This window comes from Oxyura jamaicensis, chromosome 23 (genome assembly GCF_011077185.1).
Source record: "Oxyura jamaicensis isolate SHBP4307 breed ruddy duck chromosome 23, BPBGC_Ojam_1.0, whole genome shotgun sequence".
In the NCBI taxonomy this organism is placed as follows: domain Eukaryota; kingdom Metazoa; phylum Chordata; class Aves; order Anseriformes; family Anatidae; genus Oxyura; species Oxyura jamaicensis.
Window position 1 is genome coordinate 6762471 of NC_048915.1, and position 18749 is coordinate 6781219.

Genomic DNA, 18749 nt, shown 5'->3' on the forward strand with positions numbered 1-18749 from the left:
GTTCCAGGTGCATCGGTTGGACTTCGAGAAAAAAGGAGTGTTCCTGCAAGATGATACTAGGTTTGACTGTAAGCTTGTAGGTCTTTAAAAGAGCTAGTGATGTGAAGACAGTACAGGCAATAGAGTTTGTGTTTTGTTACTGTCTCTAAATAAAGATCTTTTAGTAATTGTGAGCACGTGTAGATGGCATAGTTCTATCTTTTAATAGTCATGCTCTGTTCTCTTCTGCAGGCTGGCAGCGATGGTGAAAGCATAGGAAACTGTCCTTTTTCTCAGAGACTGTTCATGATACTTTGGCTGAAGGGAGTGGTGTTTAGTGTCACAACAGTTGACCTGAAGAGGTAAGAAATATTTGGTTTATCTGAAAAGCAATAGTACAGTTGGTAGAACAAATATTTGTCAGCAGCTTCTCGCATCTTATTTTCCGAAATTTAAAAAAAGGCCTCAATACTAAGTGGCAGACTTAATGTAAATGTTATAAGCAGTTGTAATCAAAAAGAATTGGTGTGATAAATTCTGTTGAATTTGATAAATGATGCTTTTCTGTAAAACTACAAACTAAAACATGAAGATTCTTATAACTGAATACTGGATCTTACTAACTTCACATTGAGACCCCACAAGTAGAGACTGCCAGATGAGTATTTTAGATCAAAAAATCTTAGATCAAATCTGCAATTAATATTGGATAACTGTCACAAATAATGTGCAGACTACTCCTCTCTTTTAAGATTTTAACGTAGTATTGTTTATTATGCATAAGAATAAATGTCACAATGCTGCATGTCACCTGAACTATAACTTTTCTTTCTTTGAAATAGTTAGTGGATGAGAAGGATGAGACATGAATCTAGGAATCTCAATTTCCTAAGGTTGGATGTACTTTTATTAGAAGTGGTACTGCTAAATTCACCAGAGGCCTTGTATTTGTTTTTGCTGTGGAATAATGCTTTCAAAGCACTAATGTATTGTTAGTCACTGAACTCTCTGGAGAGAGGAGAGGCTGCTAGAATCTTATTTTCAGAAGTAAAGCCAATAGAAATACACAGCATTCTCCAATGAATCAAATGTAAAATCTGTAAACTTTCCTAGGATTAACCTCTCAATTTTTAACTTTTTTTTGATGGAGGTGACTTGTTTTGCTTTTTCTTCAAGAAATAACACATCCTCTACTGTCCCCCTCCATTTTGACTGACAATACTGCTTTTTAGTATACTAGTGTTACCTAATTCTCAGTTGCCAGCATTGAAGTGGCAGTGAGTGTTAAATACTTCTATGTGCAGTAAGACTGAGGCAGACCTCTCAAACAGGGGTAAAAAGCAGCTTTTGTCAAATGTTTGCATTTGTAGCAGCTTTAAGATTTTCTCTAGCTGATGTGAGATAATACTGCAAACATAAATATTGCTGCTAGTACACACAAACCGAATATATCATATCTTCCATGTAGCACTGCATGTGGTTTGTGGAAACCTCAGGAGCAGAGCTTGTGCTTGTGTGTTGTTTATAGGTTTTGGACCTGCTTTACTTTTAATGATGGCGTTACGTAACCTTTTGCAGTCTGGTGGAGCAACTCCCTGCAAGGCCTGAAGGAGAAGCACCGGGGTGAGACTCCCCAGATGGGGGTGGACCCCCTGCCCGGTTGCTGTTGGGCGGAGAGAGGGGACCTAGGAGTTGAGGAGGAGTGGAGACAGGTCCCTGCTCGGCGTTGCAGGAAACTCCCCCCGCTGCCTGCCCCACCTTCCCAGGTGCCCTTACGCAACAGGTTTGAGGCCCCGGAGCTCGAGAGAGCAGTAGAGGAGGGTGTGGCAGAAAAGTTAACCAGGAAGCCCAGGGCGAGGAAGTCTGCTCCACGCCTCAAGACTGCTCCCACCAAGAAGGAGAGAAGAGTGATCGTGGTGGGCGACTCCCTTCTCAGAGGAACGGAGGGCCCTATCTGTCGGCCTGACCCCGCCCATAGGGAAGTCTGCTGCCTCCCTGGGGCTGGGGTCAGGGATGTCGCCAGAAAGCTTCCCAACCTGGTTCGCCCCTCTGATTACTACCCGCTACTGATAGTCCAGGCTGGCAGTGATACCATTGATGAGAGAAGCCTGAAGGCTATCAAACGGGACTTTAGGGGGCTGGGACGGTTAGTGGACGGAGCGGGAGTACAGGTGGTGTTTTCATCCATTCCTACAGTGGCAGGGAATGGTTCAGAGAGGACACGAAAAGCCCACCTGATAAACACATGGCTCAGAGGCTGGTGCCAACACAGAAGTTTTGGGTTCTTTGACCACGGGGCGCTTTACTCGGCACCTGGCCTGATGGCCGCAGATGGGTCCCAACTATCCGCAAGGGGAAAACGGATCCTGGCCCAGGAGCTGGCAGGGCTCATTGAGAGGGCTTTAAACTAGGTGAGAAGGGGGGCGGGGATGAAACAAAGCCTGTTGGAGGTGTGCCAGGGGGAACAGTGGCAAGGCTGGGGGAGAAGGCTAAGGCCCAGCTGAAGTGCATTTACACTAATGCACGCAGCATGGGCAATAAGCAGGAGGAGCTGGAAGCCATTGCGCAGCACGCAGGCTATGACTTGGTTGCCATCACGGAAACATGGTGGGACCACTCTCATGACTGGAGTGCTGCAATGTCTGGCTATAGGCTCTTCAGAAGAGACAGGCAGCACAGAAGGGGTGGTGGAGTGGCTCTCTATATTAGTGTTTTGACGTCATCAAACTTGAGGCTGGGAATGACAAGGTGGAGTCGCTATGGGTTAGGATCAGCGGAAAGGCCAACAAGGGAAGCATTCTGGTGGGGGTCTGTTATAGACCGCCAAACCAGGATGAGGGGACGGATGAGGAGTTCTACAGGCAGCTGGTGGAAGTTGCAAAATCGTCAGCGCTTGTTCTTGTGGGGGACTTTAACTTCCCAGACATATGCTGGAAACACAACACAGCCCAGAGAAAGCAGTCCAGGATGTTTCTGGAGAGAGTGGAAGATAACTTCCTGATGCAGCTGGTTGGCGAGCCTACCAGGGGAGGTGCCCTGCTAGACCTTCTGTTCACCAACAGAGAAGGACTGGTGGGAGACGTGCTGGTCGGGGGCTGTCTTGAGCAGAGTGACCACAAAATGATAGAGTTCTCGATACTCGGCGAAGTCAGGAAGGGGATCAGTAAAACCGCTGTCTTGGACTTCCGGAGGGCTGACTTTGAGCTGTTCAAGACACTGGTTGGCAGAGTCCCTTGGGAGGCGGTACTGAAAGACAGAGGAGCCCAGGAGGGCTGGGCGCTCTTCAAGAAAGACATCTTAATGGCTCAGGAGCGGTCTGTCCCCACATGCCGAAAGAAGAGCCGGCGTGGAAGAAGACCAGCCTGGCTGAGCAGAGAGAGAGCTGTGGCTCGAGCTTAGGAGAAAAAAGAGGGTTTATAATCTTTGGAAAAGAGGGCAGGCCATTCGGGGACTACAAGGATGCTGCGAGGCGGTGCAGGGACAAAATCAGAAAGGCCAAAGCTCATCTGGAGCTCAATCTGGCCACTGCTGTTAAGGACAAGAAAAAATGTTTTTATAAATACATCAACACAAAAAGGAAGACTAAGGAGAATCTCCACCCTTTACTGGATGTGGGGGGAAACTTAGTAATCAGAGATGAGGAAAAAGCTGAGGTGCTTAATGCCTTCTTTGCCTCAGTCTTTAACAGCAAAACCAGTTGTTCTCTGGATGCCCAGTACCCTGAGCTGGTGGAAGGGGATGGGGAGCAGAATGTGGCCCCCACAATCCACGAGGAAATGGTTGGCGACCTGCTACAGCATTTGGATGCACGCAAGTCGATGGGGCCGGATGGGATCCACCCGAGGGTATTGAGAGAACTGGCGAAAGAGCTGGCCAAGCCGCTTTCCATCATTTATCGGCAGTCCTGGCTATCAGGGGAGGTCCCACTTGACCGGTGGCTAGCAAACATGACGCCCATCTACAAGAAGGGCCAGAGGGTAGACCCGGGGAACTATAGGCCTGTTAGTTTAACATCAGTGCCAGGGAAGCTCATGGAGCAGATTATCTTGGGTGTCATCGTGCGGCAGTTGCAGGGCAAGCAGGCGATCAGGCCCAGTCAGCATGGGTTTATGAAGGGCAGGTCCTGCTTGACGAACCTGATCTCCTTCTATGACAAGGTGACACGCTTAGTGGATGAGGGAAAGGCTGTGGACGTGGTCTACCTTGACTTCAGTAAGGCATTTGACACCGTTCCCCACAGCATTCTCCTCAGGAAACTGGCTGCTCATGGCTTGGAATGGCGTACGCTTCGTTGGGTTAAGAGCTGGCTGGATGGCCGGGCCCAGAGAGTTGTGGTGAATGGAGTCAAATCCAGTTGGAGGCCAGTCACTAGTGGAGTCCCCCAGGGCTCGGTACTGGGACCAGTCCTCTTTAACATCTTCATCGATGATCTGGATAAGGGGATCGAGTGCTCCCTCAGCAAGTTTGCAGATGACACCAAGTTAGGTGCATGTGTCGATCTGCTCGAGGGTAGGAAGGCTCTGCAGGAAGATCTGGATAGGCTGGACCAATGGGCCGAGGACAACTGTATGAAGTTCAACAAGGCCAAGTGCTGGGTCCTGCACCTGGGACCCAACAACCCCAAACAGAGCTACAGGCTGGGAGATGTGTGGTTAGAAAGCTGCCTGGCAGAGAAGGACCTGGAAGTTGACAGTCGGCTGAATATGAGCCAGCAGTGTGCTCAGGCGGCCAAGAAGGCCAGCAGCATCCTGGCTTGCATAAGAAACAGCGTGGCCAGCAGGTCCAGGGAAGTGATTGTCCCCCTGTACTCGGCTCTGGTGAGGCCACACCTCAATTGCTGTGTTCAGTTTTGGGCCCCTCGCTACAAGAAGGACATGGAGGTGCTCGAGCGAGTCCAGAGAAGGGCTACGAAGTTTTTGAAGGGTCTGGAGAACAAGTCTTACGAGGAGCGGCTGAGGGAGCTGGGACTGTTTAGCCTGGAGAAGAGGAGGCTCAGGGGCGACCTTATTGCACTCTACAGGTACCTTAAAGGAGGCTGTAGCGAGGTGGGGGTTGGTCTATTCTCCCACGTGCCTGGTGACAGGACGAGGGGGAATGGGCTAAGGTTGCGCCAGGGGAGGTTTAGGTTGGATATTAGGAAGAACTTCTTTACTGAAAGGGTTGTTAGTCACTGGAATAGGCTGTCCAGGGAAGTGGTTGAGTCACCATCCCTGGAGGTCTTTAAAAGACGTTTAGATGTAGAGCTTAGGGATATGGTTTAGTGGAAGATTTGTTAGCGTTAGGTCAGAGGTTGGACTCGGTGATCTTGGAGGTCTCTTCCAACCTAGACTATTCTGTGATTCTGTGGATGGGGGCATGATGGGATGTAAAACTAATGTTTAGAATTAAAATTGATTGGAGATGTTTAAAATTGTCCTTTCTTACACAAGAGAGAACCTACAGGCTTTCTTTTTTACGTTGGGAAGGGGAAAACACAAAATGAGTTCAAAATTAAAAAAAAATCCACAAAAATAGGTAAAATGAACTCTATTTTTCCTTGCACACTGGTGAAGGAAAATAAGGACCGTTGAAGCTAATTCAGATTTGAATAGATGATGATGCAAACTTGATTCCTTGTAGGCTTTGAATAAAGTTTTAGAAGAAAAACAAACAAACAAAACAATGTTCTGAATTGTCTAATATCTAGTTGTAGTCTAGTGTAGCTTGCAGAACGTGAAGTTCAGCAAACTGCTCAAGTGGAAATGTTTTATGATGGTATTTTTACCCTGTTAGCATTACCAGAATGATTATAGGTGATAGTTTTTGTCCTTGTACTTCTAATATTTCACAGGAAACTGATTTCATAAGTTCATTGTTCAAGCCAATTATTCTTTTTTTTTTTCCCCTCATGTTATAGGAAAGACACAAACTTGTTCAAGATCCTGGGTAGTAATGTTTTATCATTTGCATTTATTTTACTAGCCAAGAAAACAGGTTTACTTGCATACCATGTTTCAGGCTCAGTGTAATGTCTGTTCAGCAGTTAGACAAGCTCTATTTGCGAGACTTGAAAGGTCAGGGTTGGATACAAAAGTTCACAAGTTAATACTTTTGGACACAGGAAAAAATGAGTCTGTTTTGATTGACTTTATGGCATGTATTTTTCCCTTCCATGCTTGCATTGAGCATCATACTGTGCTAACAAAAGTTTTGCAGTCCCCAGCTCTACTTTTAGGACAAAATATGCACATAGGCAAATGAAGAGGGAAGCACAGCTCTTTCAAAGAAATAATGCATTTCTTGCTTCTGTTCAGCCAGACAGAGACTTTATTCTTTCCCTTCGCAGAAGCAGCATTTCAGTGCTCAGAGATCTGACTTGCTCTGGTGACTAGAACGGTTACAGTACGTAAACCAGTCACAGGACATTGTTGGGCTTGTCACAACATTCAGGGCCGGGTTGCATTCAGTTAAGTTTTGAAATCCTATTTTAAACATCTTGATTGTGTAGCTTTACAATTATGTTGACAGACAATGATTAAATAAAGAGATTCGTAAATATTAAAGACTGCCCAGAGGTGAATGTAACTTCAGCATGTACAATACTGCTTAGGAACTTGAGATGGGTTTCTTGTGTTTTTTTTTTTCCTTGCTTTTTTTTTTCCAAGTTAACTCTTCAGACACTCATTTCAATACTTGTCTAACTTACACATCACAGTAGAGCATATTACATTTGGGGGATGGCTTTTGTGTGATCTTCAAGAAATTACTGAAACACTGATTGTTATTCTGGCTTGTGGCAAAGCCACAAGATGTTTATACTTATTCTGTAGCTGAGCTCTGATGTTAAAGAGTTTGCCCATTTAATTAGCTAGTGATAGGCAGATATTTAAGTATGTGGTCCTACCTCCAAATACCTCAGCGCACTTTGGGGCAGGTACTAACTATCCTGGAATTGCTTTAAACTGCCCAATTTCATATTTGAAGTAAACTTCACTATATATTTTTAATGATGTTCTTTGTTAAGGGAAGTTGTGCTCACAACCTTTTAAGGATATTCTCGTGTACATACGGTGCTTGAGAAGCTGTGGCTTGTATGTGGTAAGCCAGGGTTTGTTTAGTGTCTACTGGCAAGAGCAGCAAACTGGAAGTCAAAGCCAGTATTAATGTCTAGGTTTTGGCTGTGCTATGTTAATCTCTGCTGTCTTTGAAAGATGCAGATGGTGTGACTGGAGTGGCAGGAGGGGTCAATGAAATGTTCTGGCATCCTTGAGATGCACTCTGGTTCTCTGGAAAACTTATTTGTTTAGTTCATTAGACTAGTCTGCTTCTGAAATTAATTCTTTCCTTTGATAGTATTAGTGCAAATCTGGAGGTCTTGCCTGTATTAGTTTTTAGTTATGTTCCTTTTGAGGAATGTTATCTAGGCAAGATCCAAAATTGGAAGTGAGCCACAATGACTTCCTGTAATTGTTGTGGGTTACAAAGCTGTATTTAAATGAAGTGTTAAGCTAAGGTTGAAGCATTAACCTATGACAGACTTTAAATCCTAACAGTAAGAGGGCAATGACAACTCATAGTGAGAAGTAAATTCTTGGAAGCTCAACAATTGAATGAAAATGGTTAAATTCTTGTATTAACATCTGACTTCTGTCACCTGACTAAAAACAGAGAAGTTAATTTTCTTAAGTATGAAATTCCATTTTCTCAATCAGGTTTTACATGTTCAGCCCAGTGCTCATAGCTGTCCTAAGTGCCATTTGGCACTACGTGCTATTGATGTTTCCCCTGCTTAGAAGGTTCGGCAGTGGGCAGGACATGAAGTCCTGGCAGGGGATCTTAATCTTGTAAGAACTTGGAAGCTAGGTTTCCACAGGACAGACTTGTATCTGTGTGTGTGGACAGTTTGAGTGCTGTCCCTGGAAACTGCTTTCTCGTGCTGACCTGGCTGGCCATGGCTGTGTGGCGGGGCTGGTTTCCCTGCCCAGTGTGGTCAGGAGGCTTTCCAGTACACAGCAGGTCCGGCTCCAGAGTCACAGCCACACTGTGCGAAGCACAGACCCAGTTCAAGGGTGATGTTCCAGCCTGGATTTGTTCAAACAGTAAGGATGGGGTAACTTTGTCTTGGCAAACTTTCCGCTGGATGTGGGTATCGTTTGTTGTTCCTCGTCCAGCATATTACCAAGAGGTGTTAGTTGTTCCCCAGCGGGTGCTCTGGTTAACTTGCCTGAAATGCAGGTGCACCCTTGTGCCTCCACTGTCAGGTATCAGTACACAGGGGTGATATGAGAAGATAGAAATTGCATGCTGCCCTTTTAAATGTGAAAAGGTTCTTCAGGCATTCAGTATTTGTTCTTCTGATAGTCTTCTGAGCTGTAGTCAGTAGCTTCATCAGAGGGAGGTGCTGCTGCTGTTGTGCCAAGCGGTACTGTAATTTTATTTCTGCCTACACTAAGACTGCTGCAGTTATCATGGGACTAACCAATAACATAATGGTTTACCAGGAGAAAAAGTTTTTTTAGTCTGTTTTGGATTCTACAGCTTCTAATGAATCCACATCACATTACTGAATTGACTCCAGCTTTGCATGTAAACCTGCTGATAAGGCATATGTGAGAGCATTACATTAAAGAGTAAGTTAGGCATTTAGGGGTGAATGAGTAGTTAGTTGTGTATATGCAGCTAACATACAGACCCCTAAATTAATGCCTGTAACTCGTCACTACAACATTAAGGCCCACTAGAGGAGAGAAGAGCAAATTGCGTGACTGGCTTAGCTTGGTAAGAATTGCTATTCTCCTCCCCTTGTCTAAGTGTGCTGATATTATTTGTAAATGTTGCCCCCCCCCCCCGGGGGGAAGCTGCAGGTGTCATTTTTAAACATGATGCTTAAGCACGTCACCTTGTCTAGAGTTGCAGAGTGGGTGCATGTAGATGGTTTATATGTAGTGCTCTTTCTGCATTGCATATTTCCAGAGAAGCCATGTGTAATGGGGGAGGATTATCACTGATAGCAGATTACACTCTATATAAACCCTGTACTGCATACGCTGGGAAAGAGGGAGTGTCTGGCAATAGTACCACATTGGTACTATTGTGGTAATAGTACATGTGGTAATAGTACCAATTGGGGAGTGGTAATAGTACATAACACCTAATCCCAGCTACACTATTCAACATTATACAATTGACTTGAGGAAAAGAAGGTAACCAGAAGGTAGGAGAAAGCAGTAGTTTTAAAGCACTTTAATGATTAAAGAAAATATTCAAAATATTAATTAAGTTTTGAACTTGTTTTTTAAAAGAAAACTGGTGATTTATTTTCTGAACTGCCAAGAACTGGAAAACCTCACACACTGCTTTTGCGATCGTATCATTGAAAGGTAGGGTAATGCGTGTCCCAAGCTTACTTCTGTATTTGTTTGCATTTCACCCTAGAAAACCAGCAGACCTTCAAAATTTGGCTCCAGGCACTCATCCACCCTTTATAACTTATAATGGTGAGGTGAAAACAGATGTGAATAAAATTGAAGAGTTCCTGGAAGAAGTTTTGGCTCCACCAAAGTAAGTTTTAAAATGATGATTTCTTACCTTAGATTAGATGGAGTGTTCTCAGAGGGGTTTTCTGCACTAGTTAGTAAGTTCTTCAGCATCAGTAAACTGCGGCTTGGACTGAAAATAGTTTGGAATTATTGTTTGTCATACCTTTCCTCCCTCCAGCTCTTCCATCTTTTATATTAAAAGACATTTACTTACTTAAAAATTGTCCTTTCTTAGTACTGTCACCCTTCCTGTTAGCTGTATTTTTTCAGACTAAATGACTTTTCCTTTTGATGACTATGGTGGGCCATTCTGATGATGTGTCCAAATAATTTAAATTAAGATGAGCCTGTTATACAAAATTTAGCCCTGACTCACTAATGAACCATAGTAGAAATTGATTTTTAAGATGTGTCGCCTCCTTCTGGAGGTTTGTATGGGCAGTCATTCTTCTAGAAGTAAGGTGTTATTTAAGTTTCTAAGAACTTGTAGTTTTCTTGTTCTCACCAGGAGTATCAGTGAACTTTGTATTTAATACTATTTTTTTCCATTATTCTTTCCAGCTTTTTATAAGCAGATTGTCAGTTGGTAATTGTACAGAAATGATTGCAAAAAGCAAATTGGAAATATTTTTCTAAAAATTCCTTCATATTGGTCATAATGATGAAAACTGGAGATAGAGTATTTACTATTTGGAAAGTGTAGTTGAAAATACTGAACGCTTCTTGAGATAATTAAATAAAACAGCACAAACATGGGAAACGTGTCTGAGGTTTCTCTAAACTGTTTCCTTTCTTCTACCTCAACTGGGAGACAATAGCAAAATGCAGACGCCATCTTTAGCAGAATGAACTGTTCTGCCTTTAAAGCTTCGCAAGGCTTTACTTTTTTGTTGAAAGATTTGGGGTCCATGATTTTCTGGGACAACTGATATTAACTTGGAAAAAAAAATCTCCTGCGGTCAGAAAATGGGCATTTTCTACCTGTTTGATCTGCCCTGCTGGCAACACAGCTATGCTAGAATAAAGTAGCTTGTTCTTGTTGCTATGGTCTGTTTCAAATACTGTGCTTAAAGCAAATGTCTGCATCAGAAGGCAGAAACATGCTTTGGTTTTCCTCTAAGTTGGATTAAAAAATCTTAAACTTAAATGGAAGTGTGTGATAATACACATAAGACGCAAGTTCTTCACATAAATCTGAAAATTAATAAATTGGTAAATGTATGTGATATAGAATCTTTTTTTTTTTTTAAAAAAAAAAAGTCATTTCATGCTCATTAATGTATGATGAACGTCATTCTGCTGAATGTGCTGTAGATCTACTTCTTTTTACTTCTTAGGTACCTAAAACTTTCTCCAAAGCACCCAGAATCAAACACTGCTGGAATGGATATATTTGCCAAATTTTCTGCATTTATAAAAAATTCTAGACCAGAGGCTAACGAAGGTATGTCACTGGGGGGCTGATAGCCGTACTTGCGTTACTGTATATTCTTGTGTTGTTCAGAGCTATGTGAAGTGTCTCACTCTTCAAGATCAAAAGGTTTATTTCCCAGTAAGACTGGGGAAAGGGTGGAAACATGAAGAACTTTAAAGCTCTTTGCGTGCCTGTGTCTCCGCTTAGACTCTTTTACTAAGCATGTCCTTCTATGTATGGCAGAGGAGATTGGGTGAAGAGAAGGACATCACTCCATTCTTGCACCCCTTCAAATCTATTGAAGCTTGTTTTAAAAAGAACCATTCTGTCCACTTACTTTTCTTACAAGCAGGAAATTTCAGTAGGGCGTGCATGTGTTGTACATGTCCCTAACACTGAAATTTCTCTCTGCAACAGCCATTCAAAAGTCTTAAACTAAGTAGTAATGATTTTAACATCCAGAACCGAGTTCCATGCAGAGTTTGTACCATGCCTCAGTGACAGAGTTCCAGTCCGGTTGATGAGGACTTACTACACGCTTGATATTTGACCTTTCTGTGTCTGAGTGCTCCTATTCACACTGATGAGTTGAGCTTAGTTCATGTCAGTTTCTGTAAAGAATTGTGTCTGTAAAGAATAGTGTCTTACACTTCTGTGTGGAGAGAACATAGTAGATGGAAGGTGTGAGGTTAATAAGAGATAAAGAATATTCAATTAGGACTTTAAGTTATTCAGTACAAATCTTTTCTGGTCAATGTAATCTGAGGGGAAACTTCTTTCAGGGAATCAGAATCCCTTTCTGCTCTGTTTCAGTCAGAGAGCTCCAAAATATTTGCAAACATTCTTAATGAGAAATATTTTTTTGTTTTTATGGGTTATGCTGCCCTCTGCTGCTGTGTTTCAAAAACCTAGGTAGTCTGCATGCTTAGTCGTGCCTCTTGGCTGAGCATGTGACATTAAATAGATTATGTAGCTTAACTTAATTCTAATTAGAATTTAAACCAGTTAGGAAGAGTCTTAAGAAACTGACATAAGCCACTTTTTAATCCAAAAATAAACATTTGTGAATAGTCTTACAGTGTTACAAATTAGTGCAAGCTTGTATATAACCTAACTTTGAGATAACTTGTATCAGTGTGATATTTAAGAGATTCTAGTTCTGTTTCGTTGTTACTAGTATTACAAGTGACTGCAATCGCAGTTCCAGCAGAGGTGTTGTCACCAAAATTGTGCAAGGATTAGAAATCCTTCATTGTATAATCTCTTCTGGGTAGCACAGTGATATGGATTTTGTATTTCAGGTCTGGTACCAGTATCAATATCCTAAATGTTAATTTGCTTTGAAAGTTGCTTGCTGTGGTATGGCTTTTTGTTCTTAAAGCTATTCCTTCCTCAATAGCCTTAGAACGTGGCCTCTTGAAAACCCTCCAGAAACTGGATGAATATCTGAACTCTCCTCTTCCTGATGAAATAGATGAAAATAGCATGGAAGATATTACAATTTCTACTCGCAAGTTTTTGGATGGCAGTGAGATGACATTAGCAGACTGCAACCTGCTACCCAAACTACACATTGTCAAGGTAAATGACTTGTAGGTAGTTACATGACAATTAAGGAAAAAATGCTTATAGTCTATGACGTTCTGGAGTTCAACTCATTTCAACCATGCTCCCATGTAAATTTAACTGCAATATTAACAGTACGTATAGGTACTGTTCACAAAAGCTTTAGGAGTAGAGCAGCTGAATTCTGTGAAGATGTGAACCAATAGACAAGTCAGGTAGTAGATGATACAATGGGACAAGCTAAATCCCATTTTACTGCACTGACCAATATGGTTACAGGAGGAAGTTGCAATATATAAATGAATGAGGTAGGAAAAGGAAATTGAACGTCGTGTGACCAGGTAATGTTGAAGTGGATGTCCACTTATACAGGTAGAGAAAACTGCTCTAACAGTAACAGTGTAAATAGCTCAATGCAGGAGGTAAAAGGAAAAAAAAAAAAGGCAAGTCAGAGGTTTAGAAAGGAGGAAGTAGCACACAATAACTACAGAAGTGAAGATGTGCCTATGTAGTCATGGGTTGGTTTCTTTTCACTCACTCCAATGATCTTTGTCAGTTTTGTACTGCAGATGGAGCCACCGATTAAGCTTTTGCCTGGATGTGGATGTATTTACTTTGGCGAGGACAGAATTAAAGACTATGTGAGGCAGTATGCTGCCAGGTCCAGGCATATCCCAGGGGCAGGTTCTACAGAATTGAGAAGTGACTCTGAGCATGTTGGAAGGGTAACATAGCAAGAGAGTGACGAGGGATGGAAAAGTTACTTATGCTGAAATATATAAATTTATAATCTATTTTTTGTTGTTCTAGGTGGTGGCCAAAAAATATCGCAACTTCGAGATTCCCAAGGAAATGACAGGGATTTGGAGATACCTGACAAATGCTTATAGCAGGGATGAGTTCACCAATACCTGTCCTGGAGACAAAGAAATTGAAATAGCTTACAGTGATGTAGCCAAGAGACTCACTAAGTAAACAACACTTACAAAAGAGATGACTTCTTACATATTCCGTAATAATGCTTCTAACAGACTGCTCTTTTCATATAAGATAGCATTTTTTTTGCATGAACTTGCAGTTATTCAAACTTAATGGTGGATAGACCAGGTACAGTAATTACCTAAATTTTGCAGACATAATTATACACTTGTTTTTCCTTACCTCTTTTCATAGCAAGTCTGAATATCATTAATGCAGTTATGTTAATGTTGCACTGGGATAACTCTAGATTCTTAAATATGAAGAGTTACCTTGCCTCTGCTACTTTTCCTTGCAAACATTTGGTCCCTGTCTATGAATTGGTCTAGGATACTGTCTTGCTATATGGTACCAGGAATATTTATGTATTTTGGAATTTATTGCTTTTCCAGAAGATTTATACACATTTGTCATATCTACAACACATTGAACTGTACCTGTTCGTTTATCCTCTTTGCATATAGAAGAAAAGCCATTTGCAGAATATTTGGCTTTAAACAAAACAAAACAAACAAACAAAAAAACCCCACATGTTTCTCTTGGATTTGAAATCACAGTGATGGTTGAGAATGGACTCAAATGTGAAACTCCAATTTGAATGACCTCAAACATCAGGAAGTTTGAATCTAGGCTTGTGCACTATAGCCAGAAGCTCGCAGATCAGAGCTAGCATTTAGTTATGTCTTCAAGAGTTTGAGATTAAAAAATAAATAAATCATCAGCTTACACTTGCCCCGAGTTCTGAGTTGCAGCGAATAACTGTCAGGATGCCCTTTAACATCATGAAACAAAAAGAACTGGATGCTTGCCATCTGTTCACCTTAAAAATTGCAAGTGGCTTTCATTTTGGTTGTTAAGAGCCTTTATTTTGTATAGGTCTTTCCGGTGATATTTACTTAAAAATCTTTGCTGTTGTAAACAAAACATGTAAACATTAGTGTCATAGTTTATAGATAGCTATTGTATATGGTGAATAGCAGTGCAATGATTAGTAATATAAAACTGAACACTGACAGCTGTTAACGTTGGAGTCTTTCTGAGAACTTTCTTAAGCTGTTTTTTTGTTTATTTTTTGAAGAAAGCTAAAGTGACCTTTAAAGATAACATTTGCCTTAAATTATAGTATCCCTTTTTTTTCTGAAAGGAAACTTATTAATTTCTCTTATAAAGAAATGGTGCGTGAAAATGAGTCTGTACATTGAATTTATCCTGATTGCTTATCTGTGCACCTGGATTGCAATTTTGCATAATCATAATCATTGCACTACTATACATAATCTTTTTACAGCAACACTGAGGAATAGCACTGCATTTTTTAAAAAACAATTCTCAAATATTTCTAAACCAGGTGAATAATTTTCTTGTTTAAGATTAAAGATTTTGATGCATGAAATAAATTGCTAGGTTATTTTTTAAAAGGCCATCATAAACAACTCCAAAGAAAGCTAGACTTATATACCTATTTTTTTTGTAAAGATACTTTTATATTTAACTGATTTTAGAAGCTGGAAAGTGCTATTCCTGTTAGGTTGTTCTTGGAATATTTATCGTTTTGCAATAACATAAAAGTGCTCACATAAACACTTTTATACACTAATTTTTTTTGGTAAGCACTGGTTTTATGAAAACCAGCCTGACTTTTCTAAGCATCCTGCTTTTACTACTTTATATACCCATGATGTTAGCTTGACATAGAAAAAGTAGTGTAAAAGATCTGTATTTGTATACATGGCTTGTGGTGCCTTGTCTTTCCTTCCTAGAACTAGAATTGCAATATAAAGGCAATTAGCAATCCTGTTACATGTCTTTCTAAGACAACCATAGATACACTTAGACCCTATTATAACTTACTATAGGAGTGTTGAGGCACAGAAGGTAAGTTCTGCAGGGTGACCTGGTTAGGAAGAATTAACTGTAGCCTTTTAATAATTACTGTATTCTAACGTCATGTTCTCATCCTGAATAAAGTTTCTCAGCCATAATAATTCTTCGTAGGGGTTCAGTCTTTGATACGTGGCATCTAGAAAAAGGAATGACATCCTCTTCTGTTAGAGAAAAGCATTTTTAATAACACATAGAGTTAAAAAAAAAAAAAAAAGGAAAATAAAAAAAGCCTTCATTCTTTGGGTGCTCCTTGCCATCCTGTAGTTAACCTTTAAAAACGGTATAGGAAGCAAAGTCATTGTGGGCATAGTTTTGTTAAATTTTAACCCTGCTTTAAAACCTATATCATGATGGCCCTTAGAAGCTGTCTGAGGTTGTAGTAATCAGGCCTTGCTCTTTATGAAAGCAAATTAGCCGTTGTGTGCATGCTTCAATGCACCAGGCAACTCTGTGCATATGAACATGAAAATGCTTTCATGCAGTTTTCTAGCGTGTGCTGCCTGCATATCAATGCACACAAATACTTGTTGAAACACCAGACACATTGTCTTGTGTAGATAATATATTCTCTCTACTTTTTAGGCGATCTTCAAACACTTGTAATACATTATATTCAGCATTAAATATTTTAATGATTGTGTCTGAAAGCTTGTAAACAAAGTTGAAGCTCTTGCTGTAAGTAATGTATTTTTTATCTCAGTACAATGCAGTGTTGAGTGTTAGAGTCTTTCCCTTATAGGTGTAATTCAAATGAGGGCCAGGTTAGTAATTTCTAGGGCGATTACCATATGATAGCTGTTAACTGTCCAACATGAAAGGAATTGGTAACTTTCTGGCTTCCTATTGCACAGCTTCGTTGTGTTGTGGCAGAAGCTGGCCAGCCTCTTGCTGGCTTCAGCAGAGTCCAGGAATCTAATGGAGAGTGAGCTGCTTTCACCTTTGTAGGTGATCTTTTCAGAGCAGCACGGTATAACTAGGGTGGTGTGTAAAAGCCTTAGCGTCTGGTGTGGGTAGAGCACTTTCATCTGGCCCCAATCACCAGCCCCACATTAATTAAAAAAGCTCTTTCATAACTATGTAAATTCTTGACTTCTGTCAACTTGTTTACAATCTGATCTTTAAATGCATTTTTAATTTCATCAAACAGCAATTAATCTACCCCCTGTTTAAATTTAAAATGATGCTTCTAGCCCCTTCTACAATTTAAAAGCAGCAGTTGCCCTTTCAAGTAGGCATTCCAGTTTGCAAGTTGGTTGCGTGTATTAGCATGCCGAATAACTTGCTCTATTCTCAAGCTGAAATATTCTTAATTTTCCATTAAAACAGGTGACTTCTGTTTCCTGAACATAAAGGGAAAATCCATCATCTTCACCCTGGCTTTGTGTGGGAGAACAGATTATAGTATGTGCATGATTTTTTTTCTTAACAAAGCTTTACTACTTGAAGAGATTCCTTATGTGTACCCAGTTGCCTGTTGAACAAGAGGCATGCGAACTTCTGAAAAAGTTTCATGCACTCCAAAACTTTCCTATCCATCTACTGTTCACTGCTGGTCTGTGTAAATGTCCCTCATTGACAGTCACAGCCACGTAGCTTGTATGTTTGCATTTTCCCATAAAATTAGTGTTTTTTCCACAATGGGCATGTCTAAACTGATTGAGAGTTGCGTGCAGTTCCATGATAAGAAGAGAGATGTAATCAAGTTTTTATGCTAAAGTAGCAAATTAGCATTTCATATCAAAGAAACACAGACATGAATAAATTGAAGATGCCTGAGCCAAACCCACTGATGCCTATCTTAATGTAGAACAAAAAGTGGCTAAGTACAGTCAACTTTTTTTTTTTTTTTTTTACTCTTTGCCACTCAGAATACTATCTGAACACATCCAATTAATATCTTCAGAAGAAAGCTTTATCCCAAGTGAAAAATATTTCATCTGCCTCAGAACCTGTGCCACTATTGCATTTTGTTTCTGGAGGGAGGAGGTGTGAGGATGGGAGAAGAGTGGCAGAATAGGATATAGACTCCCAAGACAAGATACAAAAATTGGAGCATTGTTTGCAGAAATACTTGAGTTGATACAATTTATTGTAGTTTGCTTATGTCTTTCACCCTCTTGATCATCTTTTACAGATATACCAGTATACTGCTGGCAGCTATTGTTAAAAATAAAATTATATTTTCACTACCGAGCAGATTTTCTATTGTTTTTGAAGACTACAGTTCCTGTATGTGTAAGCTATGACATGAATGTGGTGTGCTAAACTACAGGAGAAGTTTTTAGTTAATTATACTCTCATTTTTTTGGCCTTCTGTTTTTACTTAAGGCAGAATACATACTGTTTTTTACATTTTTACTAGCTGTAATACCCCTTAACAAAGGAACAGAACAAACTGAGAAACATTAAATTCTCCTACAGAAACTCTGAAAAGGTTTGTGTTCCCCTCTGGTCCCCCTTCCAGGTTTCCACATTCTTAAGTATTAACTCTTAAGAATATAAATTTTGATAGCTTGTTTTTCTCCAGAACACTAGATACTCAAAGTTAAACTGGGAAAATTGATTAAAAATACATCCAAAAATTGTATTTTTTTTAACTTGCTTACACCGAAATAATCCACTAAAACTAGGCATTTCAAGAGTCGAGACTGAATTCACGTCTCTACAGAAATCTTGGATTGTAGACTTTGCTGCTGCTCTTATTCTGAGTTTCAGCCCTGGTTCCCTACTGTCTTTTGCTTGCAAGTATGTCTAAACTAGTTGTGGTAAACACCATACACTCCTGCTTTTATTCTGAGTGTAAGTAGGTATTAGGTCTCCAGGGCAGAGACCACCAGCTGCTAGTGGAAGTTTTCTTCAAAACTTCCTAAGCGTTATCATGTCAATCTCTTGTCTGTCTTGTAAGTGTTTGAGGTGCATCTTGGGTCTCATTTTGTTTTTGAAAGGAAATGTGTGGAATCCAGAAGATGTTCTTGGAGCCTGTAATCTGGGATGCTATTATCAGGGTTCAAGCGTGTGCAGGAAAGCAATGGCTTTACTTGAAGGAGTAGGAAATCCAGCAATTAAACGCTTGGTAGGATTACATGCTTGTATCTCTGTATTATTTTGCTGACCATGAGGTCTGTGATCAGAGCTGGGTTTTGCAATGAGATTTCCAGTTACCTTCAGTTTGGTCACATAGTTCCATGAAATGCAACTGTGCAGACCGTAAGTTAAGATAATGCGCTCTGTGTGAAGAGCACACAGAAAGGGAATGGTGTTAAGCTACAAAGATGGTGTTTATCCTGAAGAGCAAAAACAATAGTCCTAGGATGTACAATATTTTTTTTTTTTTTTGTATAATTAAAATTTGCTGCAAGTGCTTCTTTCATCTAGCTGATAACTTTTCTGTTTTTTTGCTAGATGTTGTT

At 40.6% G+C, this 18749-nt stretch overlaps 1 protein-coding gene and 1 long non-coding RNA gene across 2 annotated transcripts in view; one reads left to right on the plus strand and one right to left on the minus strand.

Moving 5' to 3' along the window:
- CLIC4 (chloride intracellular channel 4) overlaps positions 1-17532 on the plus strand; it is a 32978-nt gene extending 15446 nt beyond the window's left edge. Inside the window, exons 2-6 of the mRNA XM_035345370.1 lie at positions 232-341; positions 9394-9519; positions 10835-10941; positions 12311-12492; positions 13288-17532. Coding sequence (XP_035201261.1) covers positions 232-341; positions 9394-9519; positions 10835-10941; positions 12311-12492; positions 13288-13452 — 690 coding nt within the window. The 3' untranslated portion in view covers positions 13453-17532. The remainder of the gene's footprint in view (positions 1-231; positions 342-9393; positions 9520-10834; positions 10942-12310; positions 12493-13287) is intronic.
- LOC118177574 lies at positions 8804-9385 on the minus strand. Its single transcript, XR_004755868.1, has 2 exons — positions 9080-9385; positions 8804-9023 (listed from the first exon to the last, which is right to left on the minus strand). It is a non-coding gene; the product is annotated as an uncharacterized LOC118177574 (long non-coding RNA).
- Positions 17533-18749: the final 1217 nt, after the last annotated feature.